The sequence below is a fragment of the Astatotilapia calliptera genome, chromosome 11, assembly GCF_964374335.1.
Source record: "Astatotilapia calliptera chromosome 11, fAstCal68.1, whole genome shotgun sequence".
Taxonomy (NCBI): Eukaryota; Metazoa; Chordata; class Actinopteri; order Cichliformes; family Cichlidae; genus Astatotilapia; species Astatotilapia calliptera.
The window spans coordinates 19872895-19897676 of NC_137432.1; the positions used below are offsets into that span (position 1 = coordinate 19872895).

The window sequence follows — 24782 nt, forward strand, 5'->3', positions numbered from 1 at the left end:
AAAAGGCATTTACAATAAATGAATCACTGGTCCCGAAGAGTGTCATCAAAATAGAATGTTTACATTTATATGTGTAACTTTTGCAACCATTTAAATTAAGGTTGTACTGTTTCTATCACCATCGCCGACAGTGTATGAATCAGAGATTGGAGTGATAAACCTTGGTAATGTACAGAACCTATGAAAAGGCTTCCTAAGACAACTAGCCAGGAAGAGCTCCAGTCTGGTCCAGTCTGACCTTTGCTATATTTCTTATCTGTATAAAGCAAGACTGGACTAGACTTTTGACATATATCTACCCTATACATACAATGTATCTCTGCAGATTAAGCTTGAGGATTAATGAGTACAGATTAGTCATTCATTTATGCCTGTTATACCAAGTAGCACTATCAAGCTAGCATGCCATGTGGTGTGGTCTTACCTACAGTATGAGTGGCTAATGCTAGCTGTTAAAACTACAGCTAATAAGGTTTCCTTTGTCTTCTGGTGGCAAATTAGAGACACTGCCTGGCTGCTTATGGGCTAACCATTTAGGGGAAAGACCCATGTCTCCTCTTCCTTATATATATAATGGCCAAAAACAAAAACACACCTGCTAAATAAACCGACAGACTAATAAAACGCTAAAATTTCACTCACCAAAACTGAAACAGAAACTTCTTAGATGAGCTATGCCTTACTGCAACTCTCCTCTATAAGACAGTTCAATTAAAAATGCTCCAAAAAGCACCAGCAGGACAAAAAGTGAAGCGTTCCAGTTTGGACACTCCACATAGCAGAGGTGAGGTCTAGCAGACTATGGAGACAATTGAGTCCCCCACATTTTGTGTCCAAATAAATTGGGTTAAAATAAGTAAATAATCATCTCCTTCAGAGTTGTTATGAACAGGGAAACTACTAATAGAGCCCCATAATAGATGGCTGTTTGTCCCGTTTGTGTCTTTCAGAGCAATTTTATAATAAATATAAAATTGGTAAAATCAAAAATGTCTATGACGAAAAATGGATTATACAAATGAACTGCAACACCAGGGTTTCATGTGCTGTCAGTGACTCATGATAATATTATAAGCTTTGGCTATGATTGTGATAGCATGTAAGATGATTAGAGGCCAAAGCTGAGATTATATCAGCTAAGGCCAATGACCTAATTTAGGGCTGGGCAAATAAACACATGATAGACACAAAAATGGACTTTTGCTAGAATTTTCTGAAGAGCTCTTACATTACACTACATTATTTTTAAACTCCCAAACTCAGATATAATATTTTAATTGGAGATGAATGGTTTTCATTCCAGATTGTGATAAAGAGCTCAAAGAAGAGAGGAAAGAGTTGATAAACAGCAGAGGATCTATGCTATTTGTCATAATTTACCAGAGGTGGGACCAAGTCATTGTTTTGCAAGTCTCAAGTAAGTCTCAAGTCTTTATCCTCAAGTCTCAAGTCAAGTCTCAAGTAATGTCAGGCAAGTCAGAGTCGAGTCTCAAGTCACTGGTGTAAAAGTCCGAGTCAAGTCACAAGTCTGAAACTTTGAATTTCAAGTCCTTTCGAGTCTTTAAAAAAAACAAACGAAAAAATAATGTTGCAGTTATGCTAAATGTAAATATTAGACCATGTAATTTTAAAATCTGTGTTTTTCTCAACACATACAAAATAGTGAACTTAGAAAATATACACAAATTGTGAAATTGCACCTCTTTAAAATGCAGCTCAATTAAACTTAGCTCCAAGAATAATTTTCACCGACAGTTCTGAGATACGCTGCATGTTATTCTTGGATGCGGTTGTAGGACCAGCTTTAAAATCGCATGACAAAAATATCATACACATTAAAAAAAACTGTATCACCAACATAGCCTGGACAACATTTGCTAGTTAGATGAAGTCAGCTATCTCATCTTAGCATATTTATATGCATATTTATAATTATACGGTTCTTGGAGTGAGTGCATACACACATGAAGTTTAGTAACTTCCGGTCACTGCAACAAGCCCAGGTACAGTTTACCGCCGGATGGATACAGGACCTTGAAATGCACCGTGTAGAACGAAAGACCATCGTACGTATCATAAGTTTACCAGTCTCACAAATTGTCGTCATAAATACACATTCGTTAACCGTTTATAAATAGGACCTTTGAGCTCAACGGTAATTAATTAGTAGTGGAAATAATTTCTGGTAGCATCACAGAAATGTAGCAGTGACAATAATATTGTATGCTGTAATCGTACTGGGCAATTAGTGATACAAAAACCTGTTTTATCCTGTGAATAAAAGTATGTGTTTTTGTCAGTGTACCATAATAACAGAAGCGAAACGCAATATTGTGTCAGGACAATTCACTATTTATGCACAATAAACAAAGGAGCATAGCGCGACAATTTCTGTTCAGCGCCAGACTTGCTTGTAACCTATATCACCAATTATGTTAAGAAAAATGACGCATTAACTACAACAGCAGACTGACCTTCGTGTAAATGCTTGGAGCAGACTAACCTGTGAGCTGGAGTGTTCTGGGATGTTATATTTGATCTTTGAATGGCTGCAATCCAGTCGCCTCTTTGTTACTTCGGAAACATGGCTGAACAATTTCTCTTCAACGACGTAATCCGATAACAACCGATCTCTTTACCCGTCGGCTTCCCGTGGCTGTCATGCGACCGGCTATTGCAGTTAATAATACAACAGCTTCTTGACATTTTTGTGTTTCTTTTTATCGCTGTGTGACTGATTTTAATTGAAAGCCTGCGTGCGCTAGTACCGCTTGCCACGAGTTCCCAGAATCCTTTGCGGTTCTACCCGTGAATGACGTCACATTTTCAATCTCCATATAATATGCATGTTAAATTTTATATTTGGGGTAAAATATCAAGTCTTTTCAAGTAAACCGGTTCAAGTCCAATTCAAGTCCCAAGTCATTGGTGTAAAAGTCCAAGTCAAGTCACAAGTCTTAGAACATTTTTTCAAGTCAAGTCTAAAGTCATAAAATTAATGACTCGAGTCTGACTCGAGTCCAAGTCATGTGACTCGAGTCCACACCTCTGTAATTTACCTATTTGTCTAATGTGCAATTTTAATGTGCTTGTAAAAAAAACTGCTACTAAATATTTAATATATGTGGCAGACTGTGGCTTGACTTTTGACCTTTTTGTGAGTGGCTATTGTTTTGGAAATCTCTGTAATGAACCCAAAAGAGTTTCGTCATTTTCTTTAGTCTGTTGCAGCGCTGCGCGCCTGCAGTAGAGTTCCTCCCATGGTTGTCATGGCAGTCCCTGGTTAAAGACACTAGTAGCACACAGAGCTGCCTTACAATTTTGGCTTTAGGCATCTTCACTTTGCAATTCGTTTACTTGAAAAACTGGGTCAGTGGTAGCACATTAAAACTAGGTTTGTCACCCTGGCTTTGTCCCGATGTAACACGTTCACTTTCTTCCTACAGTGGTATCACAAAAGCAAATGCGCAAAGACAGCCACATACAGTAATGTAATTAAGTCTCGTACAAACCAAGGATGTGGTCATATTAGTTCATTTACTTAGTATTTGGTAATTTTTTTCTTTTCATTTAAAAAAGATTTTAAGAGGACTTAAAGGAAGAGTTACCTATTGTAATAAGTCTAATATGTACTCTGCAGGAGGAGTGCAATTGGTGTCGTGCCAATCACTTACATTAAAAGAACAAAAAGGCCGCAGTGGAATGATAGGACTCGTCCTCACATGAAAGAGAAACACCACTTAGAGATGGGGACCTTTTCTCATTCTGCAGTTTGCTGTATCAGCAGTTTGGGATGGCAGCACAGCTGAATGGCTTTGCAAGGACCCAGTCAAGCATCACACCGCTGACAGAGGGGAAAAAAGATATAATGATAATAGATAAAATGTTGCCCATACTGAGATTTAATGTCCTTGTTTTTCTTTGATCGATACATGTCGGGTCACACTGATCCCTCTGCAAGTTCACTAAGCACACTGACAGCAATTGCAGTTGGACATCTTAGTTGGACAACTTAGAGCTCTGTAATAAAAATGGACACTTGCAGCAATAGTCTGCAGGGTGATTAAAGGGCTTTTTTTCTTTGTTAGTTTTCTCTTCTTCTTTTTTCATTATCGTCCTATTAGAGAAACGTATAGTTTCAAATGAAGTGTCCCAAACAAACAGTTGATTAATCAGCTTCACTGGCCATAAATGAATAAATCAAAAATGTAATTATTCCCACAAAAGCTTCAAACATGCCTGGGTTTCAGATCCTCTGTATAGGTCTACTGATATTTTACACACCAACGATTGACTGAGAAATTCAATAAATCATTTGGAGATTAATTAGAGACTCAAAAATGTTACAGAATACCGAATGTTAAATGAAGCCGTTTGTAAGTTCCCAGCATAAGTTGATCTCTTGTCTGATGAACTCCCCGAGATCCAGCCTCAATTTGCAATATATCACATAAAAAACTGGAAACTCTGTTCACTGTTCACTGTAATCAGCAGCTATCTAGATGAGTGATAAAGAGTTTTGATTACTCAAAATTCTAATGCTTGCTCCACTTTATATACAGCAGGTAAATGCTCTGATGTTTACACATCCACCTGAATATGTCAGTAACTTTCTGTGACAGATCTGTAGCTTTTGCTCTGACTTTACGAGCTTCTTATGGGCGCCATTACATTACCTCACCCTAACTAAAAATAAAGCGGTTAAGTATTGTTTGCCTCACACGTAGTACATCTCCACCCTAACAAGAGTTTGACCTTCTAGTGTGAAGTACCCTGCCCTATCCTGAATCTTAACTCTCTCCTGCTTTCGGGAGATTTTTAAACTTCCTTTTTGGGTCTGTCTGGCTCACCAGATGTTTCCTGAACCCACCGTGTCCTTAACTCACTCCCTCCCTGCCCGGGTGCTGAAAAGCACCAGAAGGACGGAGAGGAGAACTCTGTCATTCACTCTCAGTACAGCCAACCACACAGAGCGATACCTGGAGTTCAACTGATGCGCCTGTAGACTTGACTGAGGTGTACAGCAACTGGAATCTACTCAGGCTGTGATGACAGAAATTCACAACTCGTACATATAGCCTACACTCATTCTTGAGCTGCTCACCTCTGTTAGGCATTTTTTACGAGTTGTGTAAGCCCATGTTCAGGAATTCTGCTGTTGTTCCTGGTGGAAAGCCAGCAGCCAGTAATCAGTCGGCAATGTCGTGGGACTGTGGCCTCAGATACATGTTCTCTGTGTCCCCTGGGCTGCATCATGGGAACAAGAGCATCCTGCATGACAAGGAGGACCTGTCCAGACTGGAGATGGTCCAGAGACTGGCCAAGGATGGCTGTCGCTTTCTGCAAAACCACAGCAAGAACCCAGAAAGGACAAGTGAGGTGAGATACATGACACATCGGCAGACAGAGCAGATATTTCTACAACTTTTGTTTGTTGCAGCATGTAAATGCATCGAAACGAAAACGCAGCTTTAGTTCAACATATTTGATGCTCCACTTTATTTAATTATAAATCTGACTCTGTTAGCAAGCTTTCCCCATGAGTGAAAGCAAGTGGAGTCTGCATCCTTAGTTACATTCACTCAGGATTATACTGCAGTGTTTTATGCAAGCATTGCAGTCTGTGTAGCATCCCATTAATCAAACTGAAGTGAATTTGCAGTCTTGTTTTTTTTTAATCGGTCTCCTTACGTTCTATAGTGTCTCCACCTTATCTAAAGATTAGTGTTGCCACTTAAATTATGTGCAGATTGCAAGAAGTGTCTCATTAAATATGAGAAAAAAGACCATTTTAGACGCAAGAATAGATGTCAAAATAGATTGTATCTATAAGATGAATCACTATGCCTGTGTTTACAACCCCAGTTCTCAAAAAGTTGGGATGCTGTTCAAAACGTGTGTAAAAAGAAATTCAAATACAACAAGAAGTGTTGTATGTGCACGTCAGCCTCCACACTTTTAAAACTATTACATCACCTGTATAGGAGCAATCTGATTGGCTAGCTTTATGGTGGGCTCAGCTTCTCTCTTCCTGCCAGCTGTGTCTGTGCGTTGACCTGCTGAACAATTGCAGGAAGAAATGACGCAAGTCATCATGCCAAGACATTGTATGTTTTCAGGGTGGATTCCCGAGCGTCATGACCTTTTCTCCACCATGAGGCAAGCTCTCCTTATCACCGTGCACTTTCAGTAACAGCCTGTCGCCTGCAGCTGCTGCCAGTCTGTGGATGATCAAATGTTAGAGCTACATAACAACAGTGTTTTACGTTTGTTTCTTTAGTGACATACTGAGCACAGTACTGAGCCACCATTCATTTCTTTATATTTGTTTCCAAGGATCAAGACTTTTTAGTAATTTTTAAAAGTGGTCTTGAGCAATAGTTTCTCAGGCTTTCTTTGGACATTGGTTGTTTTCTCACTCATTTTCATTTTTCAGTCCAGTCCCTGTTCCTGACCATTTTTAGAAGGAACAATCCCTAACACTGACCTATAAATTATAAATAAATAAATAAAGAACTCAAGGAATGAATCAGTGCTTGTGTCTCAACAGAAACTTACCACAGAAGCAATTTTAAATTAATGAAAATTTATTCCTGAATTCAGGAATAGAACCACACCTAATGCAGTTCCCTTCTGGGCCTATATCTATATATGCCCTCCTGCAATACAAGCTGTTGGTTCTCATTGGGGGATCTTAGCAAACCTGATGGAATTATGAAAATGAGTACAGTCAGATTTTGATCCACCATCTGGAAATGTCTGATTGGCAATGGCTTCATTTTTCAGCTTGGCAATGATTTGCACAATATTGTACATATGCAAAGTTTGTCAAATTATGACTGTAAAAAAGGCTGAGTATATATGTCTGTGTGTCATTTATAATGCCAGAAATAATAGCCAGGTATGGTAAAGTACACTTAACACTACACCGTAAAAAAAAAACAAATCCTAAAAAAACAGTAATATTCCAGCAGCTGGGGCGCCAAAATAATACCATAAAATAACAGAAAATAATTTTCCCATTATTTTCAGTAATGACAATACAGTTTGTTGCCCTTATTTTACATCGGATTTTGCCTTTTTCAAGTGCTTTTAAACATTAAATTAGGAACAATTTAACGTGATTAAACAATGAAATTACCTATAAAAAAGGTCAATGAATGTGGCAATATGAATAATAATACTTAAATGTACAGAGATATACAGTTAACAGTTGGTTTAAATAACAGTGGATCGCATTCATATAGTACTTTACAATTCCCCTCTGGCCATCACCAGTAGGTGGTAGGTGAAGCGTCTTGTCCAAGGGCACAATGACCGAGAGTGTCCAAGCCGGGGCTCGAACCAGCAACCTTCTGATTACGAGGCGAACTGCCAACTCTTGAGCCACGATCACCCTAAATAACAACAATAATAGTAATTATTTGATGTAAAAAAAGTTTATACGAATCATTTTATATATTTTTCCATAGCATTACATTTGAATTCAACAGTTCAGTCTTTCAAATAACGGACAAATATTTGTGAAATTATGATACATTTGTGAATGTATTTTAACAATCTAAATATGCAAATGTACAGACAGATACATTTAAAAAACAGGAAAATTATGTTTTATTACATTTACAGTGATTTTACGTTAATTTACATTTGAAATGTAAAATCAGTCTATTTATGTGAATTTAATGATATTCTAGAAGAACAGCACAAAACTATAAAATACACAGTAAAATACTTTTATATCACGATTTATTTTTACAGTGTAGAATACACAGTACATTTAACACTTGACATTTTCTGGAAATATTAACATTATGTGAGATGATTCTCTAGTGTTCCTCATCTTATAAGTAATCTAATGATGCTGCTAGTCCTGTAAAACGTGACTCATACAGATATCTAAACACAGACATCAAAGTGTTTAGGAATCAGTTAAATCCCAGCTGGTGGGAAAAGGGGTGCTTAATATACAGAGTGCTGCATGTCAGAGTCTCTGATGCAGAAAGACTGTGGATGTTAGGCACTCTGTTTTAACCTAAAACATATTGCGTTATAGTTTATAGCCACTCATCATATTTTGCTTTAAATGAGACAATAAAAGAAGTCCATGCTTTATTATAGCTAAAAAAATAGTGATTGAGACTAAAGATTACTCAAGACGATGTTTACTGAGATCATACCTCAAGTCAACAGGAGTTCTGTACAATTTGACTTCTCTTTGCAACCAGAGGTTTTTCATATGCAATGTTTAACACTAGGTTCTGCATTTATTTGCTTTTCGGATCCCGAGGTTGCAGATCTTTTACAGTTTTCTATCTTTTATAGCCTCTTTAATTTCAGTTTATGGGGAACAGATAGCAACACATTCTCATCTTTTCTGTTGAACACATTTTGTCTTACTCTTATTACCTTGATGTTACATAATGTGCACCTCCCTTGCTCACTGTTTATTTTTCAAACCTCACACATGAAATATGAATGACATCAAGCATCTGTTAGAGATGATGTTTATTTGAATACAGCACTCGTATATGGATCCCGTCTTCTTCTTCCCATCCTGTGTAATCCACACTGGTGCTTGGGAGGAATTAAGACAAATCAGCACTTTGTCATGACTGAGACCTTCCAGGGCACTTTAAGTGTTTCATACCATGCATGTCAGATGCACACAGACATACATAAAACACATCTCTCTAGCCAGCAGAATAGATCTGGAGCCATAGATGGGACAGTGAAGCTCTTAGGGGGACGTGACTTTGTGCAGAGGCCTGAAAATTATTTTTGGTTTTCTGCTGATGGCGTCCATGTTTGAAAGGCTTCAGTAACTTTGAGCAAGGTCAGATCAAGGCTAGGTTTGAAACTGAGTGGCCCGGTGCCCTGCTGTCTCCTTACAATGATCCACTCTAGACGCCTGGTTGTTTTTTGTATAGGAACACTGGTAACCACAAAGCACAGTGCACACTAAGCAGTAGTCTGAAGCAGCCAAGAAACAATCAATAATTAATTGTGAAGAGTCTTATTTGCTGTTTGACCCATTAGCCATACACTGAGATATTATGTTAATTATAGTCAAGAATCAACTGTGCTGTACTGCCAGGCTTGGTGAGACAAAAAAGTGTGCTTTTTTTTCTAACTTTAAAGGAATTTAACAGACACAGTATGCCACATGTTGATAAAGCTAGAACCACAGGAAGAAAGGAACAGCTTCGCTTCAATGGGATTTTTTTCTTCATTCCATTTTTGTCATCCTCCATGCCCCTTAGTCCAGTAGTAAGACAATTAAGTCTCGATGCTTCTTCAGCAACGTAGAAACTGCTTGAGAGCACCTGTCTATGTAATATTGGAAAACGTAATTGCTACTGCAGTTTTAGCAGATATCTAAAGTTTTCTTCAGTCAGTCAGACAACACAGGACTGGAAAAGTACCACCAATCTAAACTACTGTAGTGGGATAATGCAATAATAATGATGAAAGACACACTATGTTTGTGTGTCTTTGTTTTGTTATATTTTGTATCTAAATGCAAATATTTGCATATGTATCGTGCATCTATAGTGTGTCTTTATGTCCACGGATCCCTTGACAAGCGTTAATAGTGCCAGGAAGCCATGCTTAACTGAACGACCCTGAATGCTTCTCTGGCAAAAGGCAATTAGGGCCACAAACTGCAACCATTTCCAGCATGTCTACCCAGCTAATTGCATGAACAGAGGCTTGTGTTGCAGTGACTGATGGCTGAGAAGGGGAGGATGGGTGAAAAGTGAGGGGAGGGGGCCTAATTCAGGATGCATGCGTATGCAACATACAGTGAAGATCTCATTAAGACCAATATCACTGATCCAGGCTACTCCATTGTCAAGCAGCTGTCAGCCATCTTTATACTTCAGAGACACTCTAGTAATCCTTTTTGGTTTAAGATGTCGACTTTAGTTAAGTTAGATTTTAGATACTTTAAGAGAATGTCTAGGCTGTCCAGTATGCCCAGCAATAGAAACAGAGATATTGCCCTATACATGTGAAAGCATGAATAAAATAAATAAAATAAAAAAAATACTTGTTTTGTTTGTTGACAAAAAGGAGATGAATTTATCATTGCTTGTATGTCGTAGTGGTAATAGGACAAGTACCTGGCAAGGGAATCGGGGGTCTATGCTAAACTCCAAACCACAAAACCTTTGTTACTATGCAAAGTTGAACCATGTGACAGCTTGAAAATAGACTGCCTTCAGTCGCCAACCGTGATTTAATAGGCGCTACACATAAATCAATAATTAAAATAGTCTTTTATGTTAATCCCTGAATGGGCTCCAGTGATAAGGGCTGAATAATGATATATGGAAATTCTCTTTCACTTACAGTGCAGTATTATGATGGAAATCAGTGGTGATTTGTGCGAGTGGGAGAAAATACAGGGGAATCTCCTTGGTGATAACACACTCCCTCCCTCCCTCCCTCCCTCCCTCCCTCCTGCTTTTCTCTCCCCAGCCCCAGAGTGACGAGGCAGTCCGCTTGTGTCTGAGAGAGAGGGGCCACGATGTGCTCGTTCTCCAAAGATTGTCGTCAGAGCAGCTCTCTGCATCAGCGAGGGGAGGAGGGAGAGAGGAGGCGAGAAACAGGAGGTAAGCCTCTCCACTCCCCTCCCCTCCTAGATTCCCTCCCTCTCTCACTATATGTTTCGCTCCCTCAGCGCTCTCCCTATAATCACTCTCCTTCTCCCCCTCTGCGGATCACACACTCACTCACTCAGGCATGCTTACATCACAGTTCCGTGCACATAAATGACTACATTAAATACAAACAAGTAGGCAGCATGGGACTGTGAGGCAAAGCTGCGCTGTCAGCCTTCCCATTCAAGTAACTGGAGAGGGGTTTTTTTTGTAGTTGCGAGCATACTGGGATACCTCTGTGGACTACGGGCTCTAGCAGGTGCGGGTGGATAGAGGGATGGGTAAAGGGGTCATGCAGCAGTAACCACAGCAACATTGCCGGCATAAGGGCAAGGGGACTCTGCTAGGATGGGATCTCGGCCACAGCCCCCGAACCAGCAGCAGGAGGAGGTAAGGCTGCTACACGCTGCCTTGGTGGAGCAGGAGGAGGACGAGGAGGATGAGGAGGGCTCGGAAAAGAGCAGCAGTGACAGCACCAGCCGGGCAGAGCCGGTGACAATGCCCACGTTTGATGTCCCTTACTTTCGCTACATAGATGATGAGGGCACAGAGGGAGAGGAGGAATGGAGCAGCAGCCGGTCTCTCTCTTCTTTTGAGGAGGACTCGTCCAATGACTCTGTTGTGTCTGACAGGTACATGGTAGTGTCAGGGACTCCCGAGAAGATCCTGGAGCACTTGCTGAATGACCTAACGCTGGACGAGGACCGAGGGATAACACAGGGCAAAGAGTCAGGTCAGCATACTGCTTTCATATCATTTCACCCTCTTTTGGCTTTACCTGTGTCTGACATAAAGCGTTTCTTTGATATTAGAAAGCAAAAACACAAAGTCTTTTTTACCTTTATGTAGAAGTCACATATGTATCTTTATGTGACTGAGAAGAGAAAGAGTAAATGAGCTACCTTCACTTTCTGTTTTACTTTCTGCCCTCCCCACCCTTTCTCTTACCGATAAAGCTGGGACAGCTTCTCCCTCTGGGCATTATTACTGGGTTAATCATGTGCTGTGATTGCCGAAATGATGTTAAGTTTAAGAGCATTCATTTAAAAGCCATGACAGAGATAAATGTCTCTCATATCTTTTCAGTGAGGCTGTAAATGGTCTGCACGACATGCAGTCCAGCCTCACAGCAATAAAAAAATCAACACATTTCCTCTCATCCAAGCAGGTACTTGATAATTTGGCTCTGTTGCCAAGGCAGAGGAGACCCTCTGTTTCTGAAGCTGAAAAGATAACTGGATGAGGAATGACAATTGAGAGCTGTGAGGCAAGGAGACGAAAGATTGATGAAAAGAGCGGGGAAGAGGAAAGAAAGTGGGCATAAGGAGATTAGGAGAGGAGCTGCAGTTTTCTTGGGATATGGAGGTGGTAACAGATGATCTCTCATTGGGATGGAGGCATGACTAACTGGAGATCAAATGTCTTATCAGGGATGCAATAGAGTTATAGACTATGTTGAGTGTCGTATTTTTATCGCTTTATTAGAATATTTTATTCTGGTATGAAGTTAAACATAAAGTCAGCCACTAAGACAAATAGTTTAGCCATTCTATTCTTTGTTCATTTAGAGTATAATAAATCCATCGGCCCAGAAGGGCTTTGTGTTGTTTATGCATCGTTCACCATTAGTACAACTTGCAGTGAGTGTATAGAAGTTAATGCTCCATAGGGAGCCATGAAGCAGAGCATGATGCTGAGTGGTATCCCAGGGTCAAAGAGCCAGAGACCTCAGGAGGATGAGTCCTGAGCAGCAATTGATCTGCACTGAGTGATGTTTAATAATCTGACTGCTGCTGGCTCCTTGTCGTTCTGTGCTACTGCTGAGGATCATCTCATAGAATCAGATTTCCAATTTTTCTCCAAACAAGATTTATTCCAACATTCAACGAGCTGCTGCGTTTTGGTTCGTCTCTCTTGGATGGCTCAGATAAGCTGATGATTTTATATACAGTACATCGCATTAGAAAGCCATTTTTATTTCATTATGGTAGCACTCACGTCCATGTTTAAACAACATTAGGAATGCAAAGCTTTCTGTCTTCTTTTGCGAGAGATGGCACTTTTCTGAAACCACCGCAGGCATGTTTGAGGGAAAGCAAGTGTGAACCACTGCAGCAATCAGTGGATGTCTGATGTGCAAGTGTTTTCTTAGCACTGTGATTAGCATTCACAAGTCTTCAGCATTGCCTTCTTTCCTGTACCCAATCCCTGAGTGCAGCTATTGATTCTTGCTCTGCACAGATCATACTGCTCGCTGGTAGCATTGAAAATCATGCAACAGAACATTTGTGCCCTTAATGAGAGGATGTCCTATCTCTTTTGCCAATGCACCATGTGGAGAGATGTTTATTTGTACTGAAAGTGAAAGAACAAAACATGTAAAAGCTTTCTAAATGCTAAACTAATGCCTTCTGGTGGTTACCAAGCTTGCAAGTGACACATTAACATGCAAATTTCAAAGACTGCATTGATCAGCTTTGTTGAAATGCAAAAGAGACGTGCAGATTGATTGACAAGCCTATTGATGACACTGACAAGGTAGTTTAGTGAATCAATTATGTAATTCTGCTAAAAGGAAGACAAAATTTGTTTTGGTTTGTGTGTCTGAAAGCAACATGATACATGGTAGTACACGTCAACTACAAGTTCTAACTGTGAAATATTAAAAACTGACTGACTTTTATGACTGACTGGAGCCAGAAAACAACCCAACCGCTTGCTAAACTTCATTCAAACGGCAGAATTCACACACAATGTCTTTCCCTTTGTGAAGCAAATACATCTTCTGCTAACTTGTTTGGGTTAAATCTTGCCGCTTTGTTTTTTTCCCTCTATTCCAACTGAAAACTGCAGACCTCTAGGTCTGTTTTCCAACTTCAAAAAAGAAACCGTCAGACTGTACAGTCTGGGGAGCGGCATGTGAGCTTTTACTCATGAGAAAGCGTTTCAGTTTCAGCTTAGCTCTGAAAAAATACAGCAGTAGGCAGCAGTGTGAGTGAGTAGTATGCAGTCAGTCAGTGTGCGTGTGTGTGTGTGCAAGTAGATACAGTACATGTGGGTGGGTTGTGATATCTCTCCTGTCGTTTTCTGGTTTTGTGTTAAGGTGTGTTTTTATAGAAGATGTGCATATGTAACCGCTCATGAGCAGTGAGTGATGTGTCCACAGCTGCTCTGCTTGGATTAACATAATGATGTCAGGGAGTCCTGTGGACCAGAACGTACACAAAGACGTTGGGAAGCCAGTGTGAAATTAAAAAGAAGAATTTACAATTCTGGGTGTGAGGCACACTTACAGAGGGGTTGGAAGGCGGTTGGCTCTAATAGGATTTGTAAAGCTTTTTGGTTGTGGCTGGGCATTATGTCTAAGAGTTAGTGTCCTTTTCTTTCACATTATGCCTTAGACAATTTTTTTTCTTTTGCGTGTATCTTTTTATGACAGTTTTGGTTAGTGGTTCCTGAGGATATTCAGACGAATCGCTGGCCACAATTTGGGAGAGATTCATCTGTGATCATTAAAGAAATCCCATTAAGCAAAATCAGCTGTCTTTCTTGAAAATGCAACTGCAGGTACGCAAATGCAGAGCGTGCATCCATTTTGTGTCATCTATTTACAGGAACACTTTTTCATTTTAAACCTTGGTAAGAGGTTGTAGAAGGGTACCGTGGCAGAAAGTACTGCTTGTAAACACAATTGCATGATTGCACAGCAGAAACATCAAATTTCCTGTCTGTGAGTGAGAAAATAACAATGAAAATATTGACTTCATTACAGGTCAGAGAGAGTCACCTGACACATTAACATTATTGGCTTATCCTTACTGATACAGCCTGCAGTAGCAAATGTGTGAGACTGCAGATAGTGCAAGTAAAAAATGGTGTGCAAGAAAAGGCCGCTAGCATATTGTTTGCCTCTTCTGAGCTCTTCTTCTCACATTATTAAAGTGGAAAACGGAAGCCATCGCAATTAGTAAAGCTCTCCTGTACGTAGCGCTCAGCTGACATTAATCATACAGTTGTCAAGGTCACTTGAGTGCATGCCCTCCAGCATCTTGTAGCACTGAATGAAGCTCATAAGGCTATATCCATAAAGCCCCTTCCAAGCATGCACTCCTTTCCATTAATCTAACAGTATCTGAGTGTGTCAGCTTCGTGCTTAATTGAGGAATTCTGCTCATTTTTTTGGTAAAGGTCGCACTCCTACAAGGCAAAAGTGGACCGTGTCTGGGTGGCAGAATATCACTGATTTAGCAGTGAGAAGGCCGTGTATCTCATGTCTGAAATATGCGTCCGTGGCTTATGACTGATGTAATGGGATGTGTAAAGTCTTTTTTGCTTTTTCTGAAGTTATAGTTTCCATGAAATGATCTTTATTTCTCTTTACAGACACACTTCTAGATGACTTCCTGCTAACCTACCCAGTATTCATGTCTACAAGCGATTTATGCCAAGCTCTACTGGGACAATATCCTTGAACACATAGGCTTTTATAGGATCCTGAATTAGATGTTTTATTCAAAAACAAAGTATGTTTTACCTTCTTAAAGCTGTTCCACTTCACTCATCTTATTCATATAACTGACTCTCTTGGCCCCTTTACTAAATCGATATCATGCACCATGCTTCGCTGTGCTGTGCATTTGACGTCAGACATGAAAAATAATCTCCCTTCCTTAACCGAGTCCCACCTATTGCACCAAGCGACACAGAGGGAAAGAGGATCGGAAGGAGGCTCTGGAGAGGAAGCAGAAACTCCTGCACCTGGTGTCGCAGTGGATGTTGCTCTGCAAAGACTTCCTGAGAGAAGACGAGCATGTCAAGCTCTTCATGAAGGTAGGACACACTGTGCAAACGGAAAAGGGTGGAAACTGGGTGGGAGGTGAACTTTGTATGGGAGAAATGAAAATTGACATTTCCTTCCAGACTCTTTATCGTTGTGTGCTGGATGATCTTTATGAGCACCCGGCCCTGGAGAGGGATGTGGGGGAGCTGCAGAAACTCTACCACCTGCATCGCAGACAGTGAGTTCATATATTTGTTCCTCATTTGGTGGAAACAGAAAGAGAACTATAGTTTAATACAGACATACTTTCAAATTCTATTAAATGGAAACGAACCTCATCAGGCCTGGGTGTGGAAAATTTCTAGTAAGATCTGTGACTGCTGAAGGATTCAAACTGGAACACACACTGTTCTTTGAATACGAAGAAAGGGCTTCTTCTCCCCTTGGTGTCTTTCTTTAGATGCTTATCAATGAATCCATTCAGAAACTGAAAAGTAATTGCAGTGTTCTGGGTTGGTATGCATATGAATGGCACAGAAGTCTTCATCTCAAATGTCCAGAACTGAGGATGTATAAGAAGTTTGAGAAATAAGAAGCCACAAATGTTTTCCGTGAGAAAAAGAAAAAAGCTCGAAGAGCACGCACGCACTTTTTGTCCCACCACTTGTTTACAAGACTCTATTTCTAGCCAGCTGACTGTGATTGGGCCAAACACATGAGAATAATTGCAAACACAGTGATACGCATCAGTATGGTTTCAGATTTGTTGAGTCATAAAATCATTATGCAATATTCAGAACACAATATACAGTATCAGTCCAATCAAATGAATATTCACAGTGCTGTGGAAGCTACGAAGCACAGATACCAATAAATAAATATAAGTATATATAAAAGAATATGAAATCATGTAAAACCTTTTATAATTGCAGACTAAGGCATTATGAATAACCCAGTATTTATTCTCCATTAAATAAAACATGCTTGATCTGCTAAATGTATACATAGATTCAATCAAAGATGAATTTCAACAGTTTTGTTGCTCTGAAACTGGAATCTGTGAGTAGCTTTAGTGTTTTCGTTGATAAAAATAAACATCATGTTGCTTTTGATGGTACAACCCTGAGTCACAAGACACATTGCCACACCCATGCGCCCCTTGCCCTTCGTCAGCCTCCAGTCACATCTTTTCCCCTGAGGCTGCTCTTGCCTGATGCCCATTAAAACCAGTGGAGATGATTCAACCCGAGCCTCCTACAGTTATCTGACCGCATCTCATTCCCGTTTATATGCACGGAGGGAAATCCACAACACCCACTCTTATAAAGCAGCCGATTTTGCGTGGGTGTTACCGGCTGACATACTCTTCTATTTAGGAGCTTTTCACAATCAGTCCCACCCTAGGGGAGGACAAGGTTGACTGCCGTGTGGAAATCTGCTGCAGAGTGAAAAAAGTGTCATTCTTTTCATAGAAAGAAGCTTCCCATCAACTTCCATCTGGCCTTTGTGCAAAGGGAAGGTTAAGCTGGGGGAAAAAGACTGTTTGTTTTCTTGCACTCTCCAATCATGTGCCATTATAATTCACCGAGCTAATCGACTTCTTTGGTGATTCGGCTTTTTGAGGAGTAAAAGAGCTAGTTAGATCACAAGCGGTGCTTTGACATGGCAGGGGGAGTCAGGTTTTTCATTAGTGCACAGTTGTTGCTGGCCTATGAGAGGAGATCCCTGCGGGCAGGCTTTGTGCCAACATGCCTTTTGTGATGCAGAGCCCAGGAAAAGCTGAGGGATGATAATAGACACGGGGCTATCCATCAAACCAGGACTAACCCATGGGAATAGGGTGATTAAATGAAAGTATCACACTGGAAGATCTAAAATCTACCAAGCACTCTAATCTGTCCTTGACACCAAGCTTAAATAATGGACTCAACACAGCAGAGGAGTATACATGGATTCCTTTTACCTTGATTATATAAACTGCATGGGTCGTTACGTTGTTGTACTACGGACACTACCTGCGGTCCACGGATCATCATCATCATCATCAGTTTTTAAGACAAAGTACAACGATTGTTTTTGTAAATGTTTAATTACACTGTGGTGCACTTTAGTGATTTGTTTCTTCTTCTCCTTTTTTCAGTACTGTGGAATATTCCCCTCAAAGAAAGGTAAGTGAACAAGGCTAAGAAATAAAAGATTTTATACAACATGAGCTGGCTTTCCCAATTGACGTTTCGGGTGTCGGGGTTATTGTAGTCACATTTCCTCCTAAGAACATTGTTCCGTTGTTCCACCGAAATGCATGATGTTCTCAGGCAGTAAGAGCGTGTCTCAAAATCCACGCATTTCCTCTCTTTCAGAGCAAAGCACTTTTCCACCAATTGAGTCTGAAAGAGAACGGGCTCCAGTCCAGGGCAACACAGACGGAGACCAAGGATGGTAAGTCGTAAAAAAAAAAAAAAAAGCTTCATTCTTCACACATTCCTCCCGCCATACGTTGTTTCCAAAGTAAGAAAAAAGGAGACTTTTAGTCTGAACTGTACAACAATGGGAATCTTTCCAGGGATTGAATGAGGTATTTGGGAGTGCAAATATCTGACTTATGACATATAATAGCCTAATAAGATTAAATGTTTATAGCACCTCTCAAAAGCACAGTTAAAAGGTGATTTGTAATGAAAACATGTAGTAAAAGGAGACAGACAGTAAGGGGGAAAAAAGTTTTTAGATTATATTCCTTTTAAAGAGCTAGTTCATTCAAATAAGCCTCCAGTTGTGGTCACGTCACCCCCTTACTTTAGTGTTCCCGGCCAAAATGGGTCTGTTTTAACATCTCATAAATTAGCATAACAAACATTTTTCATCACCAAATTCAGTCCAGTGGGCCATTCAGTGGGTCGTAAAGTGGGTCTTTCATTTGGTCATTCAGTTGGCCAAAATACACCGAAGCAGATGATTTGAATTTCTTAGTCTGTGTCCAGAATGTGCAAACTTGGTCAGTGGGCAACTTCCCAAGACCCACCTAATGGGACCAGAAGATCCCAGGTCAATGGATCTCTGCTGTGCCTGATAGAGGCATGGATTTCATGTTAACCTCCTATATGGGCAGTGGGCTGCACTTTTTAACGGATCTTACAACTTAATGAAATTATTTTTTTCCCTTTGCCAGTGCTGTGTCATGTGTATATAACCATGGACTCATACCTAAGTATGAGGGTCCAGTCCGGGGTGGTGGCACAGGAGCTGGTGCAGGCAGTGGCAGAAAGGATGGATGTCTCCCAGGAGGAGCTGGTACTCGTGGGTGTCACTTATCCTGGAGGTAAATAGTATTTTCTCTAACTGGTTGGAGAACATTGCATAGCAATAATGACAATACTTTCAATGTTGAAACTCACAACTTAACACTGTAGCACTACAGTTGAATATTAGAGTAATCCAGAACTAGCTATGAGACTACTTACTCTAAATGCAAATGTGTGACAAATTAAAGGAAAATGCTTCACAAGTGTTTGAGTGAGGTGCTGGGCCACCACTTCCTACTAGAACAAGTCTCTGTTCTCTTTTGTGTTTTATGTTTAACGCATTGGTCCAAATTCTGTCATATGAGTTTAAGCACTATGACGGCTACAGTCATTTTCATATTCTTCAACACCATTTAGTCCGTCTGTTTCCCTATCAAAGAGAGCACTCATATCTGGATATGGTGATCTCTCAGAACAACTGTGTATTGATTTTAGTGATCATTTCCTCTTAGGAGACAAGTGAATCCAACCAAAAAATTCTCATTTATAGTTTTTTTTTTCTAACATTTTGTCATATTTGATGTTTCTTTCTATATTCATTTTGATACTGAGCCCAGATAGGTATGTGAGAGATTGCAATCAACATAATTGACTTCGATGTCTCCTAGGGAGTCAAGTAATATGGAGTCAGCATCTGTTATCAGTCACTAAAGTGTCAGGCTACCTCAAAGTGGAGCTTGGCACACAGAGTCTTATCTGTAACCAGTGATAGCTGCGTACATGCTGCCAGACAGATTTCTAATGGTATTCTGCTGTTTATGCTCTTTTCTCCCCTGCAGGCAGACTCCTCCTGCAGCCTCAGGACCGAGTTTTCTCCAGTTCTTTACGGTCAGTGGGGAGGCTGCATGCGTGCAGGAAGGACCTTAGTGAAGTCCTGGTAGGAATAATATTTTTATGTTTAACTTTAACTTTAAATATGCATTTTCTTGAGAGTAGAAAAAAATGCATTTTTATATATGATACCTAAAAACCGGCGAAGAGACTGTTAATTTTTAGTATTTAAATTGAGGCAAAACTAATTCTTATTCAGTGTCTGCAAAAATGTCTAAATGTTTATGTCGGTGTTCAGGGCATTGTGGTTTTAAAGGAAAATCTGAACCTTTTTTGCTTGTTTTTCTTTGCAGAACCCTTTAACAGATAACTCAGAGCTGCAGCAGAGGACAGCTCACATGCTGAGTTTGAACACCTGGGATGTCGCTGTTGCACTCACTGATTTTGACTGGGCAATTTTTGATGCAGTGCACGAGGTTTGTCTCACAACTTGAACTTGCAAAAATTCTTCTCTTCATACTGAATCCTTCAAAGATGTTAATGTTCAGTAAATGTTCTTTTTTTTTTTTTTTTTTTTACAGCAAGAGCTGGTCTATTTCACCTTCAACCGCCACGCTGGCAGCAACCACACGGCAGCTTTAGAATTCCTGCTGCAGCGATGCAATGACATCCAGCTGTGGGTGATGACCGAGGTGCTGCTGTGCCCAACGCTCTGCAAACGGGTTCAGCTCATCAAGAAATTCATAAAGATTGCTGCCCAGTTAGTATTGTTCCTCCCACACCACAGCAGTGTGATAAGAGATTCACTTACCGAGTATTCACATTGGCTTCTCCTACTATTAGTTCAAAGTTATTACAGCATTCAACCTGTAGGGTGAGATGTTTTATATGGGAATACTGCACCCTCCAGTGGCAAATCGTTGAACTACATCTACTTTTGTGGTTACAAGTCTGAAAGTAAATGAACTGTGTGCTTGTGTGCAGCTGTAAAGCACAGAGGAACCTCAACTGTTTCTTTGCGATCATAATGGGCCTCAACACAGCAGCCGTGAGCCGCCTCAGTCAGACATGGGAGGTCAGATGTTTTCTTTACTTTTTTCTTTTTCTAAAAGGAATTAATAATTTCCATCTTTTTCCATTATTATATGTCTAGCTGAAGTATCTGAAATCAGCTTTTATTTTCTCTGCAGAAAGTTCCTGGCAAATTCAAACGGCTATTTTCAGAGCTGGAAACAGTTACAGTAAGTTTACTGAGCATGGTATGAATTCACACTGTAACAGAGAGTATAAACCCTTGTGTCGGTGTGTACTGGCCGAACCAAACAGATGCTTTGAACTTGTAAAATCAGTGGAAACATCTGGCCGCATTAGATCGTTAGTAGTCTCTAATAAAAGCATCCAGGAACACACAGTCACTCCCGCTGGATAAGACTCATTCATTTTAAAAATGTCTTCACAGGATCCCTCGCTGAATCACAAGGCCTACAGGGACTCCTTCAAGAAGATGAAGGCTCCAAAGATTCCTTTTCTTCCTCTGCTGCTGAAAGGTGTGCTCATTATTCTGTCACTTCAGCTCCCCTGCAGAAAATCTAACTCTAGGAGCAGAGTGCTGGGGAGATATTTCTATCAAGCAGATCTGACATGGAAGAACAAACCTGCTGGAGAATACTAAACAAAATGTTTTTCTCCTTTAGATATCACATTCATTCATGAAGGCAACAAGACGTTTCATGATAACCTGGTCAATTTTGAAAAGCTGGTAGGTTTGTGCATTTTTGTGGCGCCTTGAGGCGACTTTTGTTGTGATTTGGCGCTATATACAGTAAATAAAATTGAATTGAATTGAACTGAATTGGCAGGGCATGCTTCAGCACCGAATACAAAACTGTATGTTTAAAGATGCCTGTTTCCACATTTTGCTTCCAGCACATGATAGCAGACATGGTGCGTCTCATTCGACAGTGCCAGAAAGATCACATGGGTCAGTGTTTAAATTGTTTATATTGTTATTTCTTTTCTACAAACTTCCATACTAAAAGCAATGATGAAACATCATTTTTTAAAGCTGTCATCATCAGTTTTTGCAAGGCAAATAACAAAATCAGTGAGCAAAGTCACTTACATTCATGATCCTCTCGCACCAGCACATTGCCTTACATGATTTCATACAATGGCTTTAAGAAAGTCAACAAAATCCATTTCACCCAGAAAAGTAACACGTTTTCTATTCATCCTAGGAAATGGAATAACACAGAAGAGCAGCTCAGAGGTGCGAGCCTACATTGACTATCTTCACATCATCGACAATCAGCAGACTCTGTTTGAACTGTCACAAAGGCTGGAGCCTCGATCTTAGAAAACAACTCTGACCCTCTGTGCCAAGGGACAACCTTACTGCTGTCTCATCTAACTCTCAGGACAAAGGCTACAAGACCCTAACCAACCACAGGAGGGCGCTATTTGATCAGGAGATTATTTACCAGAGACAGGAGCAGGCGGCTAAAACAGATTAATAAAAACATGACATTTTAAGCACCTAAAGCAAAATCACACAGTTTAAGGCAAGTCTAGACGTCATTTAACAACGAAAATTTACAAAAAGAAACGATTGCTTTGCAGGAAAAATGCTTCCTTCTAATACAAACTTACAACAAATGCAACCAATGGGTGTAGATTCACTGTCCTGGTCTTTTCTTTGAGCTGTTAGCACACCACAAAGCAACAGTGAGCACAGAAGGAAGACTAGTTGATAACTGTTTCTGACTTTCTTCAGAGAGCTACTGTTTTTTGTTTTGTTTTTTTTACATCAACTAAAAACAGTGGTGGTCAGCTCATCAGATTTAACCAAAGATTCTTTCAGCTAATAAAAGTCTGCACTGTTACACACACTTCTGTGCTCTCAGAGTTCGCCACAATCCAGATTTTCTTGTTGCCAGGTCAGATGTAAGACATGCTTTTCCCAAAGCAAATCAGCACAGTGTTATGCACAACAAGATTGAAACTGTTGCTACATGTTTAACAGTTTTTTTATATCATTTTTATTTTTTATTTTTTGTATTTGTTTTATTTGACCACAAAGTGACGCATATATGATGAGTCTTTGCACAGTACAGATTGTATTAAGGCAGGGAACTACAGAGTAGTACAGTATACTGTATTCTGTTGGCATGTGTAATAATTGTCTATCTTTGTGCCAAATCCCATGAAAAATAGGTGTTTAAAATAACGATCATTTTCTAATCATTTTTAAATCACTAGCACAGGGAACTTTAAGTGGTTTAGCTGTGGACAATCAGTTAAATGAAGCCACAGACTCATACTGGTACTTCTCTGTACTGGGCTTTAAAGTTCATCAATATTGGTGCATTTCGCAGACATCCATACATCCGTCTGTTGAGATTTGAAGACTGACAGCAGTTGTTCACTTCTGATACACAGAGTTCAAGAATTTAGCACCAGAAAAGAACCTGATTTCTTTGAAGCCTGATTCATTTGTGGTTAGATTTAGCGATAGCAAAAATCAAATATTAAAATAGCACCTTCTGGGCAAGAATAAGAAGAGAGAAGAAGACAAACTGGAAGCCATTTGCTTGTTTGCATTGTGTCGTAGCACTACTGTACAATTTTAAACATGCAGTATTTGTTCTGTTTTGCTAGGTTGGGTCAGGCAAACTGAGGTAGTTATTGTGAAGTGTGTACATACAATTATGCTTTATATTCTTCACCTTTTTAAATTTTAAAACATGCTTTAGCAGTATTTTATTTTGAGTATCATTTTTTGTACAGCTGATTCAATTTATACAGTGTATATATGTTGAAATTCTGGATATGGATATTTATCTCATAATTATTTATTTGCTTTCAAGATACTATTTAGGATGCTTGTGTTAATTGTTTTGGTTTGTTTGTTAGATTTTTTATTGTACGCACTGTTTTTGGCAGGTCTGCATGATATGTCAAACCATGGACTGACCATTAGTGCCAACTGTGCATGTATTAAAATACTTTTCATCATCGTGAGCTCATTATTTTTAGACTAATATTTGGTGATAATTCATAACAGGTAAAGTCTGTTTTCTAACACCAGCATGCAAACATTACTTCACTTAGAACTACAGTGTTAACAAAGACCCTGGAAGTTAAAGTACTGATTACAAAAGTGAATATGTATGTGCTCTGAAATGTACATGAAACATGAAAGTGAAAAGTAGCATTCTGAAGGAAATTTTTGCGCTAAGCTACAGTAACTGATCAGTGTCTTTGTTTTCTCTCATAGGGTCACTGACTCCATTTCCCTCTGACACAAATGTTTGCTTTGCACTTGGATTTCCTGCTTATGTTTTTTTTTGCCTCTTTCTACAGTAAACGCATGCAGTAAGTGCAGATCAAGATCAAGGGTCTGCCGGGGCAAAACTGGGTCTCTCCAACAAGTGTTCATCACCCTTATTAATAATCTGACACCAGCAAATTAAAAACCTGGAACTTCAACTGAGTCATGTCACAGCTGACACTAGTTCTGCTAGCCAAGTTAATTAATAACTTTATATAATACAGTCTTCGACAAAAAGGTGTAATTACCCTGTAATTAAATGTATTTTATTTGAAATTACAAAGTAATTGTATTTACCTACAAATACTTAGAGGCAGGCACACTAGAAGTGTAACAGTGATGGGCCATTTCGTAACCTTATAGGATGGAATAATGGAGCCACTTCTTTGTTTGGTATACATGATGTTAATGACATATTGAATGTTCTGTTATTCAACTGTCCTTTTTATTTTACCAATATAATTTTGATAAGGACTGTTCTCCCTTATCAACTTACAAGAAAAAAAATACTATAAGAATTGCCTATGTGATCTTATAATAATGGAGCCAAGTCTAACTTAATTTTTCTTTTATTCTAGTGTACCTACCTTTAAATATTTGTAGGCGAATACATTTACATTGTAATTCCAAATACAGCACACAGATGTTCTATTTAACTAGTTGTGGATTGTATTATAAAGTGTTACCTTAATATTAAATCTCAACGTCAACAAATAATTTAACGCAAGTGGAAGTTACATTTTTCAGGTGTCTCTCCCCCTCACTGGCTGAAGGCCCCAAGCAGTTGGCTGGTGGCAGGAAGCACCTCTGCCAATGATGGATCATAAGACCAATAAGATTGTCATTTAAGTGTTACTGTTCGCTCCATTTGGGTTGAAAGTGGTTTAATGTTGGAAAGGTGCGCTGTGATGCGAAATAATCAATAACTCCCT

General features: G+C 39.6%; 1 protein-coding gene across 1 annotated transcript; it reads left to right on the forward strand.

Annotated features, from left to right (window-relative positions):
* Positions 1-4898: 4898 nt before the first annotated feature.
* Positions 4899-23535, forward strand: rapgef5b (Rap guanine nucleotide exchange factor (GEF) 5b). Its single transcript, XM_026185357.2, has 18 exons — positions 4899-5379; positions 10486-10619; positions 11300-11400; positions 15051-15129; positions 15353-15497; positions 15588-15685; positions 17588-17615; positions 17808-17886; positions 18617-18766; positions 19529-19626; positions 19874-19996; positions 20102-20280; positions 20505-20595; positions 20711-20761; positions 20980-21067; positions 21215-21279; positions 21447-21501; positions 21758-23535. The coding sequence occupies exons 1-18, from the start codon at positions 5140-5142 to the stop codon at positions 21874-21876; spliced, it is 1923 nt and encodes a 640-aa protein (XP_026041142.1). The 5' UTR covers positions 4899-5139; the 3' UTR covers positions 21877-23535.
* Positions 23536-24782: the final 1247 nt, after the last annotated feature.

What these genes read in the sequence shown, in the direction of transcription:
- rapgef5b (XM_026185357.2), top strand. Translation starts at nt 5,140, where the DNA reads ATGTTCAGGAATTCTGCTGTTGTTCCTGGTGGAAAGCCAGCAGCCAGT. An exon ending in AATATTCCCCTCAAAGAAAG is followed by an intron (nt 17,616 to 17,807) that starts GTAAGTGAACAA and finishes CCTCTCTTTCAG; the next exon opens with AGCAAAGCACTTTTCCACCA. An exon ending in TCTTCCTCTGCTGCTGAAAG is followed by an intron (nt 21,068 to 21,214) that starts GTGTGCTCATTA and finishes TTTCTCCTTTAG; the next exon opens with ATATCACATTCATTCATGAA.